We start from the raw sequence: 24320 nt of genomic DNA, 5'->3' as shown, positions 1-24320 counted from the left end.
CATTTAAAATGTCAAAAGAGACCCCGGGGTGCCATCAAGCAGATGGGGGGGTCAAGAAGTGCCAGTTGGGTCAGGTCAAGGCGGTCACTGGGCCACCAACTGGCTCTGTTGGCACCAAGTGCTGGCACCTGGATTAAAATGGAGGAGGGGGGTTAAAAGCCCCCACATTCAACCTAGAGCCATGTAAGACACTCCAGGAGGACACTGGATCTCACAGAGTCCAACTGGTCCAGCATGGTGCCAGCATGCTTAGATGCTAACTGAACAGTTCACAATGAGCCTCCTGAAGGGGGTGCCAGCGTCAGACCACAAACAGTCCGGGCACCCGGGGGCAGCAATAAGCAGGCAGGGGCTGCCATGGAGCTCCAAGCTGGGGGTTTCAGTCCATGCCATGTTCAGTCAGAAGAGAAAAGAGAGACAGCATGGCATAGTCGGCAGGAAGATGGTGGCATCTTCTTCATAGCACGGTTGGAAATGGCATACGGCGCTGGTGCCCTTCTGTGTGTACACAAGTGTGAGCGCCCCCGGCTGTACAGTCAAAAAGTAGGGCATCACACACTCCTGTGCCCACGCCATCTCTGCACACTCATGCTGGCCTTGTTTTATTGACTGCCTGTACATTGTGGTGGCCTAAATGCCCCCTCCCACCCCAGTCTGTCGGGTCATGTGACACACGGGCAGCGCGGCACAGCAGGTGAGCCACCCGAGGCTGCCAGGTCAGATGTAAGCAGGTGGCCCCGGCCCCCCCAATCTGTTCTTGAGCGCATCACAGCCATCCACCTGCAGGGGGTGCTGCCCATATGACGAGAGCGTCTGGCTCTATCCTGAAGAGGGGCTTCACCATAACTGAGAGGTGGTGGGCCGGGGTCCCACTGGGTCCTGCCCGTCCGGTCAGTGGTCCGGCACACGGAGGATGAAGCCTCCGCCTCGACTCTTGCTGAACTCCGACTGCCTCTGGCCGCTTCGCTTCTCCACGCTGACCGTTCGCTGCTTTCCACGCATGTGGAGCGGGATGGCCGAGGGGCGCACGGCTACCTGGAGGGGCTTCTTCACCCTGTGTCAAGAGAAAGCAAAATGACACATTATGACTCGATCACAATATGGCGCCTTTCAGCAGCAGGCGACTCTGCAGTGAGGAGGGCACAGCCAAATGAACTGAGCATGGGCACTCGGTGCCCTCTGTGTTGGGTGGCTTCTCAACACTGGCACCAGCCACACATCTCCAGCCCCAAGTCTCTCAGCAGGGGTGTCCTGTTGCGCTTTATCAGTGGTGATTAAAAATGCCAACACAGATCACCCATCATCAAAGATGGGTAAAGAGAGTGTGCCCACTAATTAAACTGTCAGCAAGTGACCTTCTCACACCAAAGTCATGCCAGGTGAGGGTGTTGTAGGTTCCATTTGCTATTTGAATCTAGTCCCTCAGTGCCCAGTCAGGTCTGTGTGCCAGCTCAAACGAGTACAAACACGGTTAAGCCTGGCGGCATTTCAACGACTTCAGAGAGGCAGTGAGGGCGACTAGCAGCGGTGGGGCACTGTGATGGCACCAGTGAACATCATTCACTGAGCAGCCCATTGTGCCAGGGTTAGTGCTTGCTACAGTAGGCATGTGAGTCACCAGGGTTGCCCTGTTGAGCACACAGTGCCTACAGGGACAAAGGCTGGCATGTTTGTTCTGTCACCAGTTTCACTTGGCTGTAAATGAAGGAGTTCCTCATCTGTCCCACCCAGACTGGACAGGTTACATGAGTGATCAAATGTGATGCCAACAGCCAGTGGCACTGCACGATATGGTGGGCACCATTCATGGCCAAGCCAAATACAACCAAATGAAAGCAAGAGAGAGAGAGAGAATTAAGACTGAATGGCACCATGAGGAGGGCGACTCATCTCTCCTCTCACCGTGGGCACAGCTAGGATTAGACACCAAGGAGTCCCTGTGACCCCCATACCAGGTCCTCTTCTGGCACTATGGAGGAGCAGCTTCTACCCATGCCAGAGCCAGGACTGGCACAGCCCTGTCAGTCCTACGCTGGCATTAGGCTCTTCACAGGCGGCGCCGCTCACTCTAATTGGCCCCTTGGAGACCCGCGTTGCCAAGCTCTGCCATCTCAAGTTATTTCAGGAGCAGCTTGTGACACAAACAGCGTGATGAGCCTCCCATCCCCCGACCGCACAGCTGCCCCTCCGGGTGAACTAACAGCTGACTGAGCTTGGCTCCGCCTCCAAACCACCCCCCCAGCTTTATGCCTTTTGAGCTGCTAATGAGCATTAGCCCCACTGTCGCCTAGTTACCATCACCATGGCAATGAAGCATCTGTACTGTGTCAGGACTACAGAGGCAGGATGGGAGGGCCACGGCAGACAAGACCCCCGACCCCTGCTCTTCACGAGGCTGAGGCAGTTCAGGCCCTGCCACCCACGCACCGTGTGACCCTCAAGTCTGCCCAGCTGAGAGCAAACTGGCAGAGACTGGCCATTTCCAAGTCCAGGCAGTAAGGCGCTATAAGGAGAGTTCCTCCAACAGGCGCCCTCGGTGATGAGGACCTTCCTGCGGGTCAGACAACAGCACGGGCACAGCAGGCCGCAGCACACGGGCACTCTTTTTTGTGCAAATCGGAGCGAGTGACTGACAAGATAAATGGGCAGAGCTGGCGGGCACGTGTGGCCAGCTGTCATGGCAGATGGTGTGGGCGGAGCTTGACCTTTGCACCCAGCTTGTGACAAAAGCCTGCTGGTGGGTTACACCTGCCAGGAAGGGGGTAGCTGGGGGTAGGGGTTGCTGGCAGTGTAATGAAACATGAGGGGAACGTGTGATTGGCCCACCTGAACGGGCACTGCATTCACGGCTTGTCTTCCATTCACACCTCTATGTGTGGCGTGTGCCTGTGCCCAGGTGCCCACTTTAGGAGACTGGCACTTCCCTTCATGCTGCTGCTCATTTTCAAAACTGAGGTACCTGGTCTGTCCAGGTGGCAAAAGGATAAAAGGCCTTGGCGGATGGCAGTGGAAAGTGGTCTGGTGGGTGGCACCGAGAAATAGAGAGAGTGTGCCCAGCGCAGTGTTCTGCACTCAGCCCGTGTTCCTCCCCATCTCGATGGCCCGATGTGGAGACGTCACGTGCCTCACTGGTACATCAAAGTCAGAGAAGTGCCAAGAAGTCACTTTCTGCCTTGAGTGTGCCAATCACTCCTTTCCTAAAGAAAGCTGTGCCCCCAGGTCGACTCTCTTGGATTTCGACCCCCAGCTATTATGACTTCACAGTTGTGCCAGCTGCTGCTTCCTTGAGCCCAAGGACCTCATGGCACACTGGCAACGTGTCCCCACCGAGCTGCCTCTTGCCTTTCAGCGAGTGCCCCCCATTCTATTGTTGGCACTCTGCGGTCAGCACTTTGCAGCGCAGGACTCACCTCTTGAAGTGGTCGGCCAGCACGCCCAGCAGCTCCCCAACGTGGTCCTCATTCTCGTCGGTGCCCATGCCCTGCAGGCAGATGACCATGTCGTCCTTCTGGACTGTGTGCACCACCACCAGCTGATCCCTGCCGCTGGTCACACTCACACCGGTCACCTATGGCACACGTGGCAGACACAGAGTCAGCTGGGAGCCGGGAAGGGCGCTATATAAAGTTGGATGGGGGCGTGGCTTACCGCGCTCAGAGGGACCTTCTTCAGCACCTTAAAGTTCTTGCTTGGCTTCATCTTGTAGACGAGGGCGTCGGTGACCAGCAGTGCCCGCTCCTTGCTCTTGTTAAACCGGTTGACCTGCAAGCAAAAGACAGCAGGCTAAGAGATGGAAGCCAGTGGTGCCCCCTTGAGGCTGGCGACTACAGCAACAAGACCAGCCTCAGATGGCGACACTGTGTGCTGCCCCCCCTATCGGTCGACTCTGAAAGGCTGCACCAAGTGTCCATTGGCATCTGAATGGGGCATGTAGAGTGGGGCAGCCCATGCAGATGCTAATGGCATGGCTGGCGGAAGCCCACTGGCATCCCTGGCTGAATTCCTTCCTGTGTGCCCCGTACCTATCTGGGCTTTTTGAGAGAGCCTCATACCTAACACAGGGGGCACTTGCCAGGAAAGTCAGCGTGCAGGGGGCATGTGCTTAAAAGCAGAGCAGCTGGCATCACAGGGCACTCAAGGGTGTGCCCGTTATCACACATCCCCCCACTAAATTGGGCAATCCTAGAAGCACACAGAACACAGCCTGTAGAGGGCGCCACTCAAGAACCGTGGACACGTCGAGTCAGCAAAAAGACGAATGCCATGCAAAACACAGAGGAGAGGAAACTGGGCGCCCTTCGGTTGGCACATGGCCCCCTACGAACCTTGCGGATGAGGCAGGAGAAGAGCACGGCACTGTAGGCGTCTTTGCTTTGCAGATCCTTGGCCACCTTGGTGAACTCCCCATCTTTTATCTGGGAGAAGAGAACAAAGCAGAGCAGAGCTGCAGTCAGGTGGCAGACATGGCAGGCTTGGCACTGTGCCCTCGGCCTCTGCCATCTAACGTACAGATCCATATTTATCCATGTAAATCCTATTCCAATGAGCTCCTTCACAGGCCACATCACTGATACCCGCCACTGCACTGTGTGGTGAAGTCCCAAGAGGCCCCTAAAGTCACTGAGAAGGCAATTCCAGACAAAAGGCGATACCCACCCGACAATGGGCAGTACTCACACTGGCCAAGTAGTTGCGCTCCCAGGTCCTCGAGTGGCCCCACTCTGTCCTCTCCCCTTGTAGAACTTCCATGGCGGCCACCTTTGCCCGCACCTCCGGCATGTGTGATGGTGGGATGTTCTTTATGATCTGCCGTGCCCACCACCTGTGGGCATAAAGCCACCCAGTCAGCTGTGAGGGTCCAACACAAATCTTGCCCAGTCAACATGAGGACTAGTCATGAAGACCTGGAGGTCTCTAAAGCCCCTCAGGAAGCTCACTGAATTGCCACAGGACAGTAGTCAGACTGCCAGGCTTTGCCCTCTTGTGTGGCGCCTTACCCTATGCCAGTGGAAGTGCCAAGATCAATAAATGACATCAAGTCAGCCTCACTATGTGGTGCCCAGGCCTCTCTGTGTGATATCAGTCCTTAACAAATGTCCCTCTGGCGCCCCCTGTGTCCTTGTTGAAGAACACAGTTTGAAGTTAACAGCTTGGACAACGGGACAACGGGACCCCCATTCTAATTCCCTTTGTAATTTTAAGCACTCCATGCAGGTCCCCTCTGTGCATTAAACTGTAAAGGTTCAGCTCCTTTAGGTGGGCGGGCCTACCTGGTTGCCCTCCATAGTCCACCTAGCTGGTTCTCTCTGGACTTCCTGTGGCATTGTTTTTTATAATATGAGGACCCCCAACAGTACATAGGATTCCCTCACCAGTGTTCTCACCAGTTTCACATCCTATTAGCCACCTTGGTGGTATCCTGTCTGCCATCTGGATGCCAACAGTCTACCATGGACAGATGGTGCCAATCTAGTAAAAAGGAGGCACTGGATGTCACCGCCAGTGGGTGACGCTGTGAACTTAATGAGTGCCAACCAGTGAGTGTGTGTGTGTGTTCGTACCACCTTAGCATGAAATCTGCATGTGTTTCATTACAAAGACGACAGGCCCTTTGGCACATGTGATGGCAGGGCAGGCAGGTCACAGACAGCCACGTGTGCCATGACGCTCTGCTGTGTGCCCCTCAGTGAATCTATGAGCAGTGGCTGATTGGGCAGTTCTGAAGCCCCCTGGGTCTGTTTAAGAGAACTGGCCTAACCAGAGGTGTGCCCAGTTGGCTGAGTGGGCACCACCTAGGGTTGGCAGATGCCAAGAGCGATTTCCTTTATTAATCATCTGCCAATGTTCTCCAGACCGAGAGTCCCATGAGAGCTGAAGTCAAATCCAGAAGGACTGGCGCCAAGTTGCTACCGCTGCCTCTCTCATGTTCGGCTTGGGCAGGCGCGCCAGGTAATACGATCTAGGAGGCCCTGGGCAATGTGAGCTGGGATTTGAATCCATGTCAGTCCCGAGCCCCCGTGCCACCCCTACAGTTATATTCCCATCCAGCTACTTGGGGGCACACCTGACTGGTGCCAGCCATGGGCACTGGCTCATTTAGAGTTTGCCTTGATTTCTTTGACTTGCTTCACTTTCCCCCGACTTCTGCTCCAGCACCGAGATGCCAATGCTGCCACCTGGACCGAGCACCCAACTCACCTGCGAAACAGATACTGGGTGTTTTCCTGAAAGCTCCGCAGGACCGCCGGAGGACTGGGCCAGGGCACACTCTTGCCGTAGTCACTCATGTTGCGCACGTTTGCAAAGCGCCGCTCCACCTCGCGGAAGTGGGCCTTCACCTTGTGGTGCTTGAAGCAGGCCATTATGGCGTAGATGGCACGCATTTGGCGGCAGCGTCTCCGGGCCAGCGTGCCGCGCCACACCTGCATCGGGCACAGAGGACCTCACAGTGAGTGGGCAGCTCTGTGGCCTCCTAGTGGCCAGGTGGCTGTTATTACATAAACGAGGCCTACCTTCTGCAGGAAGAGGATGATGGTGGGGATGAGGTCGAGGCGCTCCTGCTCAAGCTGGTACAGCGTCTGCGGGTGGCGCACAAACACCTTGGAGATGCCGAAGGCCACGTCGTTCTGGAAGCCGTGTTGGTCGATGATGGCCATCACGGCCTCGCGGTCCGAGCTCATCAGGTGGTTGGGCCAGGTGTACTCACAGGTCATCTTGTACCTGCAAGGTGGGCAGAGGAGATTTAAAAAGGCTTATCGGTGAGAGCTCACTCCTGTGCCACCCTCTATGGCGGGCGCTACCCTCACCTCAGCAGGAATCGTGCGTACGGCTGCCTGTAGGCGAAGCCCGCCCGACGCACTCGCACATTCTCCAGCAGGCCGAGGTACTCCACCTGGTGACAGCACCGTTCTTCATCCAGCGCCAACGGGCACTTGGCATCATTGGGTTTGATGCAGCGTACATAGTAGGGCTCCTGAAAGGCAGAGTGGAGACGTCTGGTCTTGGAGGAAGGCGCTATAAATGATTCACTCACTTTATCTGCACCGTGTTGTGGTGGCAAGACAAGAACCAGCCGTTGACAGGATGCCAGCCCATCAGTGGGCACTCTCACTTACTCACCTTGTGCCAGTGTTTGGGAGGAAACTGAAGCCCCCAGGCCAGACACCTCCTGTGGAAGGAGCGGGCACAGAGCCATGAAGCAGCAGCGCCACCCTGGCGCCTAAGCAGAATTCACAGGGTTTTTAAAGGGCAGACAAGGATGGAGGGCCTGGGGACACAAAATGGGAGGCTGGCATGGTGGCTTGTCCCAAAGCTGGGGAGGGGTTGGGGGGGGGTCTTGGGACGGAGCCCCCCTTGTCCACTTGCTGCACATCCTGCCAGAGCCATCCAGCCTCATTTGGCTTTACCTACTGGGGTGGAGGGGGGTGTCGGGGAAGGTTTACCTGAAGGAGGCGGGGCACCACCACTGAGACACGCCCTCCTGATGGGACGCAGTCAATTGGCTGGATTGTGGAAGAGCCTGACTCTCAATCTTGATTTGATTGGATGATGCTCAGACCTGGCTGTGGGTGGGGTCTGTGCCCTCATTTTCTGTTCTTGCCTGTGGGCACTTGGTAAGACGGAGATGTGGCACCCTGGGCATCACCTCCATCTCAAGTATATAAAGAAGAATGAGACTCGCAGAGACGCCTTGAGCCTGCTGGGGACTCGTTCTGACCAATGAGACTTGAGCCACGACCGGGAATGGCATGGGTGGGCCGCAGGAGCACATGAAAGGCGTTTCATACGTCCAGCACCAGAGCACTGGCATCCACGTTTCTATTTCAGGCACTCAGTGAATCGGTCTGGCATCATGCCAGACAAGGGAGGTCTGCTCACCTTACTGGCCAGTTTCTCCACCAGTGCCACCATGGAGTTCCTGAAAAGTGTCGCTGCCGCCTGAGGCCTCTTGGTCACCTCAGTGATGCTCAGATGTCCCTCAGGCCACATCTCCTTTAAAACTGGGTCAGAGCTGAAAGAGACGACAGAGAGGGAGGAGTAAAGGGAGCAAAGCAGGGGGAGACAAGTGAAAGGGACCAGACTGGGAGGAGAGGAGAGGGGGGTCTGCCTGGGGATACAGCGCCCAAGTCCCCCACCTATCCTGCGAGTACTGCCGGCTCTCCTGAATGGCCTGAACTTGGGGGTCTCCAAACTGCAGCCCGCGGACACTTTTTTATCTACGGGAAAAAATTCCGGAAATGTAGGGTGTATCCTGCCAAGATCAGCCGCCGCTTACGTGGACGTTACGCTTTTAGCGAATTAAAATAGAGGCGCGCAGTAGCGTGTTGTGTTTTTCAACCAATCACTACATTGCAAAACCTCATTCGCTGCTTACAGTCGGCGAGGTGACTTTCCTAATGACCTTGGCATCAAGGTACCTTCAAGAACCTTTTCAAGAATGAAATGCGTGAAGAACTTGAATCTGAGAACCAACTTGTCTGATGATAAGCTCAGGTCACTGCTGATGTTAGGACACCAAATCTAAAGCCAGAAACGTCTGCCATTTTGGCATCCAGGAAACAATTTCACCATCGCCACTCATACGGGTGATCAGGTGTAGTGTGCCAATGTGTTGTCGTTAAATAAAAACTGAATAAAAGAAATAATTCCATCTGTGTTTTGATTCTGTTTTATTTGGACCTCGAGTGTCTCGTCGGCCCCCAAACTGCTGTTTGATAGTTAATGCGGCCCTCGGGCTGAAAAGTTTGGAGACCCCTGTCTTAAACGTCTGCCAGGCACCTTGCTCGCTCTGCCAGTGCTCGCTTGGTAGCAATGCCATATCCCTCTTGTCTCCGCTGGCTTTACTTTGGAGGTCAGGGTGCAATGAATCAGTAAATAATCAGTGAGGACAGAGACACAGTGGGCAGTCACCCTGCCTCATGGCACTGCCCACCCAGCACAATGCCAGGCCACTGGGTCGTATAGTGCCTTTCCAGGTCTGTCTGCCATCCTCTGACCAGCCCGACGTGAGGGGCTGCTTGCTGATCCTGCTAGTGTGACGTGCCCTTTGAACTGGCAGAGCACCTTGGGGACGTGTCACACTTGACACACACTTGAGAGGGCGAGCGGTCAAAAAGTAAGAAAGGAGGTGCCTTCACAGTCCTGACATGCATGCCACCCTCTTCGTGGTCATGTGGCACCTGAACAGCCCTGGAATGTCCCCACAGTGCCACCTGCTGGCTGATTAAATCCTACCGCTGCCTCACACTTCAGCGTCCCCTGTGGCATGGCAGTAGAAATGTGACTCAGCTGGTGACATCTCAACACATCCCTAGAAGTGGGTGAAAATTTGAGCCAAAGGTTCGGCCTGGACTGTGCCACCCATCAGTCTGTGCTTTATATAACGGATTCGCCAGCCAGTTAGGGGTCAAAAGGCACATGGCAATGTCACCATGAGCCACTCCCGATGGCAACAGACTACCACGTGACACACAGCAAAGGAATCGAAATGCTGGCTTGGCTTCCATGCCCACCCTTTATGAACTGCTAGGTGTTTAATGACCGTCACCGCGGCCGAGTGAAAGGCACTATATTGTTTTCTAGCAGCTGACCTTAATCACATCCTAGACCACTAATGGGCAGAGCTTACCACCTGCCTTCTCTGATGCTCTCTTCTCGACTCTGTGAAGCCCTATGCAGCTGAGGTGGTCCGTATGGTTTGGGCTGGCACCCCAAACATGGCATCAGCCCTTGCTGGTCTCACTTGTTGTTCTTGAGATCCTTCTGGGGGCTGACGGACGTTTGCTCGAGCCGCGTGTATATTTAGACGAGCGCGTTATGTAACAGGTGAGTCACTCCAGGCTGCCGTGGTAACGGGTGCCCACACGTAGAGAAGGTGCTAAAAACAGCTGTGACACAACAGAACGGCCAATGGCCGAGCAAAAGGAACGCTGACAGGCGCAGCGCACCCCAGTGGCCACCGCGAGGCGTCGGCCTACCTGTTAAACATGAGCCGCTTGAAGTCCTGGAAGAGGGGGTCCTTGTTCTTGTCCAGGAAGCCCTCGACACAGTACCTGCAACAAGAGACACCGCGTCAGCCCGGGCACCCACGGAGGAGTGCCAGAGGTCGGGATGGGTTAAAGAGTGGCTCCCCCAGAGGAGTTGGGAAGGACAGCTTTGGTGCTACCATGACTCTCATGTCAGTCTCGTCTGATCGATGCAGGACATCGTGGGCAGAAAGAGCAGCGGGTGACAGTCACCACCCGATGGCGCTGGCCAGCATATGTCAGGAAACACTCATGTCGGCTGATGGAGACACGACAAAATCTCCCCTGTTACCACTGGATGGCACTGCCCGTCGTGTGGCCGGCACCTCCCTGCAGCACCATCTGTGCCAGCTCTACTTGTGCCGCAGGCTCCTAAACTGGCTGAAGTAGGTCACATCGGGCAAGGAGCCACCACAAAAATAGAAGAGCATGTGTGCCAATGGGAGCGAGGAGGTGGCAGTCACACTTCAGGCTGGAGGCTGGCAGAGGTTTCAAAAGCGAGGCAAAAGGCTGCACTGCCATCATTCCTCTGCCTGACTGCCCCCTCTCAGGGTGACTGAAGGATGCCACGGACTCCCAGAATGTTTAGACGGACAACCTGAAGGGCATTTGGCAGCCACGACAAACAAAACGGGCAAAAAATAAACATTAGGCAGCCCAAGATGTGCCTTATCAGCACCTTTCGTGGCACACACAAGTTTTTGAAAATCCGTTAAGGGTGACAAAATGACGAGGTGGGCATCTTGGGGGTCACTTTCTGTGACATGCGCAGGTTTACGGCCTGGCATCTCCTCGAGTGTTTCCTGCTCTGTGCCAAGATCAGCCACGGCAGGGATGTCGACTCGCCATCCCGGTGGGCCGCAGTGGCTGCAGGTTTTTGTTCCAAGGTGGTCCTGGCTGTGTACCCCCGTGGCTCGCTGTGAACGTCAGACAGGGTGAGCAGAGCAGACTCGCACTTCACTTGACTTCATGCCCTGAGAGTGGCTGGCACCTTTCACTTTTACGCTTCACCAGGAACAGAAAACAGCGAAGGCCAAAAGGCGGCCATTTAAAGGAAGTGAAGTGAAGTGAAGTCGACTGAAGGCTGCTTTGGCAGCTCGAATCCAGAAGTGGACCGGACCTCCAGGACCACCAGTGAAGTCATCAGGGCAGACCAGAAGGCGCTATATCTCAATGTGGAGAGGGCAGGGATATTCTGACTTGAGGCGCCGCCAGTGCCACGACAGATGAAGATGCCGATGTGAAAGGCGTTATAGCGGCAGCACCCCTTGCCAGTCACGACACCTCAGTCACATCATGTATGATGTCACTGTGCCCCGCCTCTCACCTTACTGTCACTCTCTCCGTCTTGGCTTTTGTGCCCTTCTGCCCGCGCTCAGCTTGGGCCCCACACAGATGCCCCGGACCCCCACCCTAACCCTGGCTACTCACGTCACATCTCCTGCATAATGCCGGATCCGGAAATCTCTACGGAATTCCATCGTCTTGTCAGTGGCACACAGCTGTGAAGAAGGCACAAATGGTCAGTGACGGGCACCTGGCCACCCCTCCAATGACCCTCTGGGCACATGCAGTGACTTTACAACAGTGCGCTTTGCCATTTCACCCTGGGCTGTAGGCAGCAGAAATTTAAGAAAGTAAGCGACAAGAGGAGCTGCATCCCCAGCGTGACGGGCACACAAACACACGCAAGGCCCGACACTATAGCCTAGTGGCATGTGCTGAGCCAACTGGGCACCATTGGCTCAGACAGTCAGAGATGGAGCCCCAGGAGGTTAAACTGGGCAGGGCCACCTCATTTTGCACCCTTCAACCAAACTCCATCGCCAAGCCACCTGGCCCCAGACTCCCTGTCTCCTGGCACCTTTTTGACCCGGCCTCCATACCCATGCCCCTGCCCCTTTGACCCAACGACTGTCTGGCCATTCTCATTTATCGAGCCTTTGTCTCAAGCTGACATTCTGTCCCTTGTGTCACATGGCCTTGATTTTCCTTCCACATGTCCACTGATTTGTGCCCACCTGTAGCTTCCTGTCACTTACAGTGGGCCCATACTCACCAGTGCTGCCTGACTGGACTCAGCCCAAGGACGACTGACCACAAGTGCTAGTGTTGGCACGCAGTGGTCACCAGTTTGAAATTTTACGTTTTAGGGGTTTGCACACATAAGCCACCTTTACCATTTCTACCCATTCAAAGGCCAAAGGGTACAAGGCACAGGACTTGTGTGCCGCAGTGCCCTCCTGTTGTGGCCTATACAGACTGGCACTGTGACTGACGGTTCGAGTTTAACTCTTGTGCCCACACACAAACCTGACCCCTCAAAGTGGGCACGCCAGCAGCTCACCTTGCGGCTAGTATAGTGGGGATGTCTGCTCAGCCTGGCATCCATGGTGTCCAGGAACATGGTGTCAGTGACGGCGCCAACGTTGAGGCAGGCCTCATCCAGGATGGCAATGATGCCCTTGTGTGGCTGCTCCACCAGGTCCACGATGATCTGGTTGTTGAAGTAATCGATCTGAAAGCCAGTGGGGAGCGTTAGTACTGGCACCGCCTCGGGCCCACCCCCCAATGCCCGCTGGCACTCACATGCTGCCACTCTATGCCCTCCCGCTGGTACTCCTGCTGCTCCTGCCTAAGGATCAGCTCGATGAAGAGCTGCTGGAGTTTCTCGTTGCAGTAATTGATGCAGAACTGTTCAAAGCTGTGGAGAGAGAAGATGAGGAAGACGATGACAATATAGCGCCTTACGCCAAGCATGACCCCTCTCATGGATTGGCCACTCTTTTTTTTTTTTATTAGGTGAGCCAGTCCAGTGCAGGGCACACCTGTTGTTGTCAAAGATCTCAAAGCCATAGATGTCCAGCACGCCGATGACCGTGTTCTTGCCGTGCAGCGCCGGGTCGTAGTCCTTCACCTCGATGACGTGGTTGATGCGGCGGACGATCCAGCAGAAGAGCCGCTCGTAGAGAGCCTGAAAGTGGGAGAGTGCAGTCAGAGTGGTGCCACACGTGGGCATGGGAGACTGGCTGGGCATGTGTGGGCATGGGTGTGTGTCTGGGTAAGGAGAGGCTCCCGATGGCCAGTAAGGGCACTGCCAGCCCTCACCTCACCCAGTGGAGATGCCTACTGTTGACCCAACAGCTGGTAAAGCAGAGCCATCCTGGCTTGGCGGGCTGAGCCCGGTGGGCATCAAGGCCCACTATCTTACTGTCCACCGTTAGGGAGTGTGCCAGAGAGGCTGGCAATTCTGAGCCACTAGGGGGCAGTGTGATAGGGTCAGCTTCTACAAACAGGGACCCTGCACGAGTGAAGATGCGTCCCAGGATGCACTGCAGTCATCAGTGCCACAGGGCGCGAGACTGAAAACCAATCTCCCATGAGAGCACCAGCACGTGTGGCATTACCTTGGCAAAGGCATCTCTCCCGAAGCGGGCCTCCTCAAGACTGTGCCCTTTGTTGAAGACCTCGCCGACTCCAGTGGCCACCGTACGGAACAGCAGTGCCCGCTGCACGGCGTCGGTCTCTGACCCGATTAGACAGGCGATCTGATCCATGAGGTCCAGGTCTCGGATGACCGCCGTGTCCTCGTCGTTCTCAAACTCCACGTTACCCTGGGGAGAAGTGACAGTGAGGACACCGGGAAACAGGTGGGCAGGGCAGGCCAGGGGGCTTTAGCACGAATGGCGGTGGCTCACCAAGTGTAGGATGGTGCCCAGTAGGTTGTAGATGGACTGAATCTCCTCGTCACTGAAGCCGATGACCCGCATGGCACGGAGCACAGCCCGGTGATTCAACTTGTCATCACTGACCGCCTGTGGAGGGAGAAGGTGACAGTCGGCGCCACAAGCCAATGGTGTCTCAGGGGCACAACCGTGGCAGAGCTTTCAGGTGCCAGCGTTCGGCGGCAACACTTCTGCCTCCTCTTCTTAATGCTGCGTCCCACAAATTTAGACCACCAGACAGCCAATGTCGGACATGCGTGCATACAGCGCCAGGCCAGGAGAGATGTGCCATGAGGAGAATTGGTGCTCCAGGAGTAGGCATTCAATGAAACAAAGCATGGCAGGACGTGGGCAGAAGGCTCTGAGCAACAAGCACTGACCAGCATTTCACCCTGCACCCAACCCTAACCCATTATGAGACGTCAGAGACTTTGGAAAATGGCACGACAAAGTTCATGGACTGGGCACTGTGACAGTCGGCTGTGCCCGTGGCACCCAGCTTTAAGGTGTGGGCACAGAATGTCATTTTATGTGCTAAGTGAATGGCCACAAAACACCAAGCGGGTTACCTAAATGTTTGTCTTTAAACTTCAGTGGGAGGGGTGCTACACTCAGATCAGTGCCACCCTGAGGTTGAAAAGGGCATTGCCCACCTTGAACGGCTCTCAAAGTGGTGATTTTTCAACCCGCTGAAGTAACACGGCCCATTGCTGTCAGTAAAAATGGAAAGCAAACAGAATGTGCCAGACGTGGGCATTTGATGTGCCAGGGTATGTCTGCCAGTCCTTTGAACAAACTCATGCGGCTCCTCATGGACACATGGAAGCATTTTGGGCGGCACTGATACTGCTGTATGCAGCCCCCTGCACCCCAGTGCGGGCAGTGCCGTGTACTTACATTGCAAACAGCGCCCTCTCTGGTGAAGCGGTAGCCATCGGCATCCTTGTGCAGGCCCAAGGCCTCCAGCATCTCCTCAGAGCCTCCAGAAAGCAACTGGAAAGAGAAGGCAGAGTATGGTGAGCTGGGCACGGGGTGGCACATGGCCACACAAATCAACAGTCATGTCTGCTAATGCGTCGACATCCTCCCACCTGATAGAAGGTGTGAAAATTCCTCTCGCCAGCCTGCTGCTTCACCACCCGTGACTACAAGGGAAAGAAAAGACGGCTCAGTTAGAGCGGGACGTGGCATCTGCAGTATGCTGGAGGGCGACGTCTGTGTCTTGTGGTTTTAGGTTATGTACTGTAGTTCTTTTCATGCTGAACACACTGCCAGGGGTGGGCATTTGGGCAGGATGCCAGCCCGCTTAGCCAGTAGATAACTTGTCCAAACTGGCCTAATCCAGTTCAAAACTAGGAACCAACCCTAGCCTGGGCACCAGCCTCTCACAGGGTCCCACACTCAACAGTCACGTCGGGTACTTCCGAGACACTGATGAACCAAACATGGGCATCTTCAGGATGTGAGGGTAAGCAAGAGAAAAGCCCAGACCGACGCAATCAGATTGAGTGAGTGCCACGTGGGCAGAGGGAGAGTAAGGTCACTAAGCTCCATGCCACCTGGAGGTATTTAACACACTTGGATAGAAAGTCATATCCCCGGAGATGCCAAGCAGACGCGCTGACCACTGTGCCAGCCGGCTTCCTATACATACACACCCAATTCTAAAGCTCATGTGATAAATGGCAAGATGCAGGTGGCGTGTCTGGTGTGTAGCTGCCCTTCCTTGAATAATCCTGTCCCACCTTGTCAGATGAGGTCGCCCGCCTTTGCCCAGCAGCACAGAAGACCATCAGGCCACCATCAAGCACAACTCAAATCAACTGATGGGCACTGAAGGGCACACAGTGTAGTCTAAGGAATCTGAAATGTGGGAGCACAGGAGGGTTCATCTCGGTTCACACTTGGATGGAGTGCCCACCATACCCGCCTGCTCTGTTTGTAACTTGACAGCATGCTGGGTCCCATGTGCCAGTCAAGAGCCCATTGCACAAAAGCGAGCCACAAGCTCAAAGCAGCCCGACGGCGGGTGCAAGAGGACCTGATGGTCTTCTACGTGGAGCTGCCAGGCAGGGCTGAGGTGGGCAGTCGGTGCTCGACAAATGCCAGCGGGACACCCCATACACTTAAGAAAGTGTGCAAGTTGTGAGTACTGAAGGCACGCCAGTAGGGGGGCACTCTAGTTACACCCATGCATTTATAAACACACCCCCAGAGGGCATCCCCACAGCAACCCTGGACAGGCCCACTCATGCCCGCACTACCTGGCCAGTGTAAGGAATGCTCAATAATGTTTTCGGAATGTGGAAGGAAAGCTGGCGGAGCAAATGCCACAGCGAGGACATGCAAAGTCCAAACCCACGTGGGTACCAAGGACACACTTTGGGCAATCCCTGCTCGGGGTAGTCAAGACCACCGCTGTGATCACTACAAGCATGGCACGGTGCCCCCACCCCTCAATGGCACATCTTGGGCCATGCTCCAGCATCGTGCCCTCTACTCTCGTGAGGCCCCCAGCCTGGCACTCCCAAACGGCCGACGTTTTAACCCGAGAGGGCACAAGGGGCGCCAGGGTCCAAGCCAAACAAACAAAGAGGCCTCACGCAAATAAAGCAAACGAGCGAGAAGGAAGTGGCAGCGGGTGATTTACGTCATCCCACCCGATGACATCATCAGTTGCCATGGAGACGAGCTGAGGTGGCGTCACATAAACTAAGAAAACAAAATTCAAAGCCCAAAGTGACCTCCTTGAGCATAAAGACCCCAGATGTAGAAGTGGTGCCCCCACAGGCCTGGCATGTGCCCGCACCCAGCCAGCCCCGCGTCCCACAGCTGAGGTCCCCGTCGGCCTCCCACCTTCTCCAGCAGGTAGTTGTTGATGTGCCCCCCTGTCGGCTCTCCGTTGAAGTTGAAGTTGATGTCCATGTACTTCCCAAAGCGGCTCGAGTTGTCGTTGCGGTTGGTCTTGGCATTGCCAAACGCCTCCAGCACGCAGTTGGACTTCAGCAGGACGTCCTTGACGCTTCAAGACAAAGAGAGTTGGGTGAGCTGTGCCCCTTTGCCCTCGTTGTGCCCAGCTCAGATCTTGCCGACTATGTTACTTTAGATTCCCCCCTTTGGGCCCCAGAGAGTAGTGCCCGCCGTTTTCATTCTCCTAACGTCCACCTCGAGGTTTCCCTGATGAAGACCCCCTCACCTTTCGACCTCCTGCTTCTGGCTGGGATTGGTGATGGCGGCGATGTACTGCATGATGTACTTGCTGGCTTCCGTCTTCCCTGCTCCGCTCTCACCTGGCAAGCAAGGAAAGAGAAATCGTCGAGTTGCTCTGAGGTGGCACCATCCTGGCACATGCCCTCCGTCCGGTTACCTGTCACCTAATTCACGTATCGCATTGTCTTTGACGCCAAGCGTGTTTGCACTTTATGGTGTCATGTTAATGGCGGGCTAATGCGACTTGCAGCCTAAAGGGGGCACCCCCTGCGGCCGCCAGTCCCCCGATGGCATGACCTTGAAATTCGGACCTTCTGGCTCCTCTCACGTTGTCCACCACACTGCGCTCTTCTCCTTGTGTTCAACGTTTAGCCTTCAGTTTATCTTTGTGCCCCTTTTGTTATTTTTATTGTTTAAGAAGCCTGCTGCTGACACCCGCACACAGGGGGCTCGGACCTCCAAAGGTCACCCAATACACTCAGAGGCATTTGAAGCCTAAAGGTACCCCACAGGGACAGAGGGGTTGGGACGCTCCTCCTCCTTACTGAATTCTGGAGGTCCCATCAGGCCCAGTGGCACAAGGTGGCACATCAAGCACCTCGCCACACAGGCTCCATTTACAGAAACCAAAGGACTCGGTGACTTCAGGCCAGCCACTGTGATACGATGCCATCAACAGCAGCAGCTCAGCCATGAAGCACAAGACCACCACACCAAGTCACAGAGCGGGGTCAACGAGTGCCAAGGTATATGGTGTGCCCTGCTGATTCCAACGCTGAAGAGTTCCAGGCCTCCACTGGCATCATGGCGTGGATTTGTCTCAGGCCTCACATCAAGTCCAGTGCCACTTGTCAGATGGAGTGACATAGAGCACAGTGCCACTGGACTGCAGAGTGACAAGTCACGCTTCTCTGTCTGGGTGAGGTGGATGCCAGGAGAACGGTACCTGCCTGACTGCACTGTGCCAACTGTGACGCTGGGTGCAGGAGGGATAATGATGGCGAGGGGTGTTTGTTGATATTTTGGGCCCCCCTTCTACCCCAGCATGACTGTGCCCAGGTCCCTAAAGACACCGTTGGAGGAGTTTGGTGAGGAAGAGGAGCCCCGACCATCAAACACCGTTGTCCTTCTGGTCCATCATCATCATCATCATCACGGTGCCACACACGCCCAGAGCAACGCACCAAAGTTACCTTCCCAGACGAGTGGGACTGTTATAGCTGCGGGGGGCACTCCATATTACGGCCCCACTGGCATAAGGGTCCCCACAGTGTACACTTTGGGAGCTAAGAGAGCCGGGCAGATTCTCAAAGAGCCAGTCAAGGGCCAACTGGCAGTGAGATGAACTGGCGGGGTCACACTTGGCACCCTTGCATGAACGTCACTGGGCCACGCCATGTACTCCGACAGCAGTGGCTTCCACGTGTGTGTGTGTGTGTGTGACATCCCAGGTCCTAATGGCTGACAGTGGCCAGTGACCAGTGACTTTGCTGTAACTGAGTGTTCATCACGGAGGACATGAAAGGTGTGGGATGCCATGAGGAAGAGGCTAACTGGGCACAGATAGGTGGGCAGGCCGAGTGCCAGGCGACTCGTCCACTTGAGTAAATTAAACAGCGGCAGAGCTGACAAGTGACCGTCAAGCTGGCCTGGCCGTGGCTCTTCACGGTGGCTTAACGCGCCTTTAGTGGCGCAGGTGGCAGCGACAACCAGGGCGCCCGAGCTTGCTTGTCACTTCATGCGCCATAAAGATTTGACGTCTGCTCTGCTATTACACCCACTCTGTGTGCTCGGCCAGGACAGACCCCCAGAGGACACCGCGCCCATCACGATGCTATAATAAACGCTCAAGGCTGGCACTTCTGAATTGTTACCCCCTGTGACCTTCACATGGTCCGACAGCCCCAGCAGAACTTTGGGTCCAGTTGTCCCTGTGGGCATTGAAGTTCAGTCCCAGCACAGCCCACCACGGACCCTGGCCAGCCCTGCTCTTCAGTCACGATGCCAACAAACCAACTGCACCAGAGAGGAACAAAGCAGTGACATCCCGCACGGGCAGTGCTCCTGAAAACAGGCAAGAGCAGCTAGCCTGGGGCAATACGGGTGACAGGGACACCAGCAGGCTGTGCGTGACCAAAGCAGCAGACCCTCGTAGGGTCGTGCCAGCACGTTTCTATTGGTGAAGAGTCCAGGAAGTGCCCAGGGGGCATGTCACTTCCGTGCTGCAGGCATTCACTCTGCCAGCTCCTTCTCGGCTGCCATGTTGAAGCGGGCAGGGGCTGAGGGTCGAGTGCAACTGCAGATTCACGTGTGGCACCGATGAGGCTGCGTGGCATGCAGTGCCACCTTCTCCTTGACTTTGGTTTATGGCACCAGTCTTCCACGTTTTGTCTTTCACACTCGTCTGTGAATGTCCTGCCAGATCCTCTCTTCTGTCGAACTGTGACATCACTGAGGGTCCGCAGACTGCGGGATTTGGGGACACTCTGAATTAAGGACCGGACCACCATAAAACCCTCACAAGTGCCTGTGCGGCCGAGAGGATCTTAACTGGAGAAGACCACTGCGGCCAGCCTTGGCATAGGGTCGATTCTAAGATACCGGGATGCCCGAGCGGTTCGTTATTCCAAACGCCAGGGCATCCTTCGGAGCGCTTGACCACCCAAACTCTCCACAGACATGGCGGCCATGACAGGCTCTGACTGTCCATGTACTTCGTCGACTGGTCACTCTACGGTATTTAGTGCTGCCTCTTTGTGCCAGTCCTGCCCAGTATGCCACGTTGGATTAAACAAAGAAATCTGCCAGACCACCTCATACGGGCTAACATGTTTAAGCTTGTTGGACTGCCCGGTGGGTGCTGCCCAGGCAGGGTCATCTTCTCCCTCTCAGCACTTCTGCTCTCACTCTGCCAGTCCTAAGTGACATCTCACTCTTGGCTCGCTACCTTCCTCTTCATCACCTACTGCACGTGTGTGAAAATGAGTGCCCCCTGCTGGATACGAGTGGCACGTCTCCCCATGGCCCTGGCGCTGTGCGCCCACTGGCAGGTGGTAAACATTTCAGACCCTCTCTGCCAGGACAAGCCTAACTAAACGGCGGCCTTCTCACCTGAGATGACGATGCAGGTGTCCTTCGCCGAGCGCTTCATGGCTTTGTAGGCCGCATCTGCCAGGGCGTAGAGGTGTGGCGGGCGCTCGTAGAGTTCCCGGCCGCAGTACGACACGATCGCATCCGTCCCGTAGATCTCCATTGGTCTGTAGGGGTTAACCGAGACCACCACCTCCCCGATGTAGGTGTAGATGCGGCCCTTCTGAAACCTGCACACAAACACAGCCATCAGTCCGCTTGGGTGCTGAAAAACTGGCACGGGGCAAACAAAAGCACGTGTGCCCTCAGGGTGGGCGGCCGCGGCACACGAGGCAGGGCATTCGTACAACTACTGGGAGGAGCTCGCACCCCGGAGCTGGGGGACAGAAGGACTGACGTCACAGGTTAGTGGCTTCAATGGCGTCTTACCCAGATGAGCTGCTGCTGCTGCTGCCATCTCCTCACGCCTAATGAGGCTTCACTGCACACTCAGCAAATAAGCAAACCAGGGACCTGCCCACCACGGCCATGCAAATCAGTGCCAGCACTGTGCCCACCGCAGTGGCGACATGTCTGGCAGACCTGAGCTGAGCCTCACCAGCATGAAGTAAGGAAGCCACCCAGGACATTGTAGACGCATAGTAGGCACACTGTTGTCGAGTCGAGGGCGGACTGGCATGGCTGGCATGTGACAGCTCAGCTCTCTCTGGTGCCATTCTAAACGATTTCTAAATTGTGCGTGGCTGTAATAAAGATGCTATGTGGCAGACAGAGAGACGGATGTGAAAGGCACTATATAATAGACAGGCTGACTCCTACTTACGCCAGCTGCTGGACTAACGGGCGCCCCTTCCCGTCTCTGCTCCCAGAGGGGCCCTGCCACGGGTCACTGGAGGGAGCAGGCTGGCCATCTCCACATCACTTGGCTGCTCATGCCAAACACCACCCAGTCCACACAGCTGGGCATGTCGGCCTCTCCACTCGGTTGGGGTGCCCACTTCCTTTGCTCTGTTGGCCCGAGTGGCTGTGCCAGGCTTCATGTACAGTATTAGTCATGCCTGGTGACTATGCCTTTATGTCACTGTTTCGATGGCCCCGGTTTATTCTCCACAGACTTTGTTGCCTCGGTGACGACTTGGTGGCGCTCGTGTGTGATGTCACTTACACTGTGGGACTAAAAGGAGACCCCCCACCCCGTCACCATCCAAGATGGCGGATTTCTTTTCAAATTCCATTTCCTGGTTAAAGAACATTTGGGCTTTGCTATTTGTGATTCTGTTGTGCGTACAGGGGGTCCGAAGAGAGACCCCCCTCCTCCCTCCAGTACAACATGGCCACTGAACTGAGATGACCGTCCGCCCCGAGCTCACCTGGCATGACGGCTCTGCTGAGCAAACCCACAAAGCACGAAGAGGGAACCTCCTCAGACCCTCTAATATAGCGCCTTTCAGGACCCAAACATGATTTACCTACAGAGACCAGTGGTGGACGTGGCCTCCTGACCAGTGCTCTGCCTGTGGTCTCTTTGAGGGCTGGCATCGGGTGGGCACCATTTTCCTCCTACCAATCCAAACCCGTGAGGCTCCACATTTCAAATGAAGGAGAACGTCTGCAGTTCTTCCAGGTGACGTGAGGGGCCGAGACCCGAAGCCAGCACTTCCTCGTGTGACAGGGGGCTTTGTTTATTTTATATTGTGCCATCCACAGCATAAACATGTAGAAACATTAAAGTGAAATGAGCCTCCGAGTGCCACCTAACTCACGCCTGGTAGACAGGCACAAGGACAGGGGGTGACGGTGGGCTGGCTGGCTGGCACCTCACCAAAGCCGACGCCCAGAAACAGCCTGCGAGGTCACCGGACCGGAGGTGTGGCTCAGCCCGGGCGTCACATGCGGGTCATCAAATCACCTGCCGCCAGGCGCTTGACAGAAACGAGAGAGGAAGTGCAACGTGAGGGCGGGCAGGTGGCGACCGTTGGAAGAAAGCCAGGAGGCGTGAAGGGGGGGGGAACAGGCTCAAGTGATGGCGCCACCGCTATGTGGGCAGAGGGTGATGAGCGGGAAAGTAAAGCAGAGCCATTACCGTCACACAGGCTAGGGTCACGTCACCAGCCACAAACAGCGCAGACTGACATAGCGCCTCCACGCGGTGGGGCCCGCTCTCCATGCCCGCTCAAGCCCTTCTCATCTGTGTTTAATAAAACAGACCCCTTGTCTGCGGGTGCACATGTGACCATGGTGGAATCACATTGTCACCTGCTGGCCGAGTGAGATAAAAGGCGCCATGAAATCATTCCGAGTGCCACTGCTGGGGACCAAAAGAAGCCACCAAGGATTGGCAGTCTTACCTGGCAGGCGAGTGGAGTCAGCAGCCATAACTGGCATCGAGCTATAAACTGGCAGGAAGAGCAACCTGCCTGCTGGAACCGAGGCTGAACCCCCGGTGTAAAATTAGTGAGCGCACACCACTGAAAAAGTGACATCAGCTGACAGAAATAGGCTGCGATTTCCGGCTGGGGGCTACATGTGACGTCGATGGCCCAAAACCCTTGAGGAGCACTGAAGTGACTCCACTGTGCCAGGAGAACAGGGAATGCCAGCCTGCAGGGGGCAGAGCGGAGCAGCACCTTCACGGAGGGGCCATCGGAGTGACCGGCCAGCCGAGGACAGGCGTGTGACGCTGAACAGAGACGTCACCAACTGTGCAGACCACCACTCCTGAGCGGCAGACATTCGGGCACAAGAGGAAGAGCAAATTAGAGAAGAAAAGGAAGGAAGAGACGACTGAAAGAAGAACAGCGAGCAACGGGCCGCGTGGGCAGATGAGGAGGCCAAAACGAGAAGGAGGAGAGGGAAGACAACAGCGACGAGCCGCCCGCCACCTGCCCTCGCCCGCCAGCGAACGTGGCACCTCTTACCGCAGCTTCAGGTTGGCCAGGAACTGCTCCATGTTCACCTCATCCAGCAGAACAAAGTCCGACTTCCCAAACTCCAGGCTGTCCAGCTCCGCCATCGGGACCCCAGCAGATGCGTGCGAGCGCCCGGCGTCGGGGGCCTCATGACATCCAGCAGTCGAGCTCAGCGCCGAGGGTGTGGCGCGCTGTGACAGCAGGAAGCGGCTCTGTGGCTTGTGGGCAGAGCTCGGCGCAGCCGTGCAGATAAGACGCCTGCCCGCTGGGCCTCCCTCCACTTCTGATGACCTCGGTTTCCTGCCCCCAAAAAGCCGGACCACTACAGCCCACCCGACGTGGTCCGGGACCCATAGGCCAGCCTGATCCGCTAATCCCCGAGGGTCACTCGGTGCGGTCCCCTTGAGGCTTCGTCGTCTGATGCCAGTGGTGACTGATCATCTGGGGTGGTGCCACAGGTATCATGCCGGATGACCCGGACCCTCTCAGGCTGGATGTGCGAGAGCCGCCGACGGTGGCTTTAGTGTCACGTGTGTACTCCTCAATGACAGTTTTGGAGGTCTGCACTCATGGCACCCAATCCCCTTGGAGCTGCCCACCCGGCCACTTGCCCCCTTGGATGGGTCAATCAGCGCCAGGCGCGGCACTACAAATCGTTTACCTGCCATCCTCTGGTTTGTTCAACACATGGCAGCCGACACAAATGATTGCTGTGGTCTCCACTGAAGTTTACGGACCCCCGTCTGGGATGAGACTCAACGCTGGAGTGTAACATCATGCCCTTCACTCACAACACACACGACTGCCACAGTACAGGCACTCACAGCCTGGAATGGCAGATGCCAGCCGCTTCAGCACAGGGTGGTCTCTGTCCGAGGTGCTGCCAACAGGCCAGATCTCTGCTCAGTCCTCCCCTTCCCTTTCTGTTCCCGGATGCCCTGCTGTGGCACTCGGTGAACCTGGCAGTGGATGTGCCATGGCCAGTGCTTACCCGGGTGCTCCTCTCCCGTGGCTGTGCAGTGGTGCATTGCAGAGCGCCCCCTAGTGGGGCGGCCTGACCTGGGCATCTATGGGTTTCTATGCAGGCATCACAGGGTGTTTGGGTCAGCAGCACCGCTTGGCATTTAACTTGAAGTGGGATTTGTAATGGGGGGGCAGCATGCCATACAAGAATATGTGCCAAGTGAATGAAATACCCCGCTTGTGCCCAAGGCATCCCCACTGCCAATGGCAAACTGCAAGTGGAGTCGGTCCCTTAGTGCCAGGTTCACTTAGTGCCATCTTCATGTGTGGTCTGGGGGGCGCTCTCGAGTCACTGCCACATCCAATAACACCCAAGGAGGACACATCTGCACACATCG

General features: G+C 55.9%; 1 protein-coding gene across 1 annotated transcript; it reads right to left on the bottom strand.

Annotated features, from left to right (window-relative positions):
• Positions 1-559: 559 nt before the first annotated feature.
• myo1g (myosin IG) lies at positions 560-23151 on the bottom strand. Its single transcript, XM_039737423.1, has 22 exons — positions 22969-23151; positions 20072-20280; positions 16947-17040; positions 16607-16772; positions 14842-14895; positions 14648-14743; positions 13724-13840; positions 13433-13639; positions 12854-12999; positions 12615-12729; positions 12373-12543; positions 11457-11527; positions 9978-10052; positions 7879-8011; positions 6807-6973; positions 6513-6720; positions 6199-6422; positions 4678-4822; positions 4326-4415; positions 3649-3762; positions 3411-3568; positions 560-1054 (listed from the first exon to the last, which is right to left on the bottom strand). The coding sequence occupies exons 1-22, from the start codon at positions 23061-23063 to the stop codon at positions 892-894; spliced, it is 3018 nt and encodes a 1005-aa protein (XP_039593357.1). The 5' UTR covers positions 23064-23151; the 3' UTR covers positions 560-891.
• Between the last annotated feature and the right edge of the window lie 1169 nt (positions 23152-24320).

This window comes from Polypterus senegalus, chromosome 15, assembly GCF_016835505.1.
Source record: "Polypterus senegalus isolate Bchr_013 chromosome 15, ASM1683550v1, whole genome shotgun sequence".
Taxonomy (NCBI): domain Eukaryota; kingdom Metazoa; phylum Chordata; class Cladistia; order Polypteriformes; family Polypteridae; genus Polypterus; species Polypterus senegalus.
This window is presented reverse-complemented; position numbering and strand designations above follow the sequence as displayed.

Bases quoted from the DNA above. Each gene is read 5' to 3' on its own strand.
- myo1g (XM_039737423.1), bottom strand. From the start codon at position 23,063: ATGGCGGAGCTGGACAGCCTGGAGTTTGGGAAGTCGGACTTTGTTCTG. The intron at 17,041-20,071 runs GTGAGAAGGCCG...CTTGCTTGCCAG, and splicing joins CACCTGCATCGTCATCTCAG to GTGAGAGCGGAGCAGGGAAG. The intron at 13,000-13,432 runs GTAATGCCACAC...TCCCACTTTCAG, and splicing joins GGAGAGATGCCTTTGCCAAG to GCTCTCTACGAGCGGCTCTT.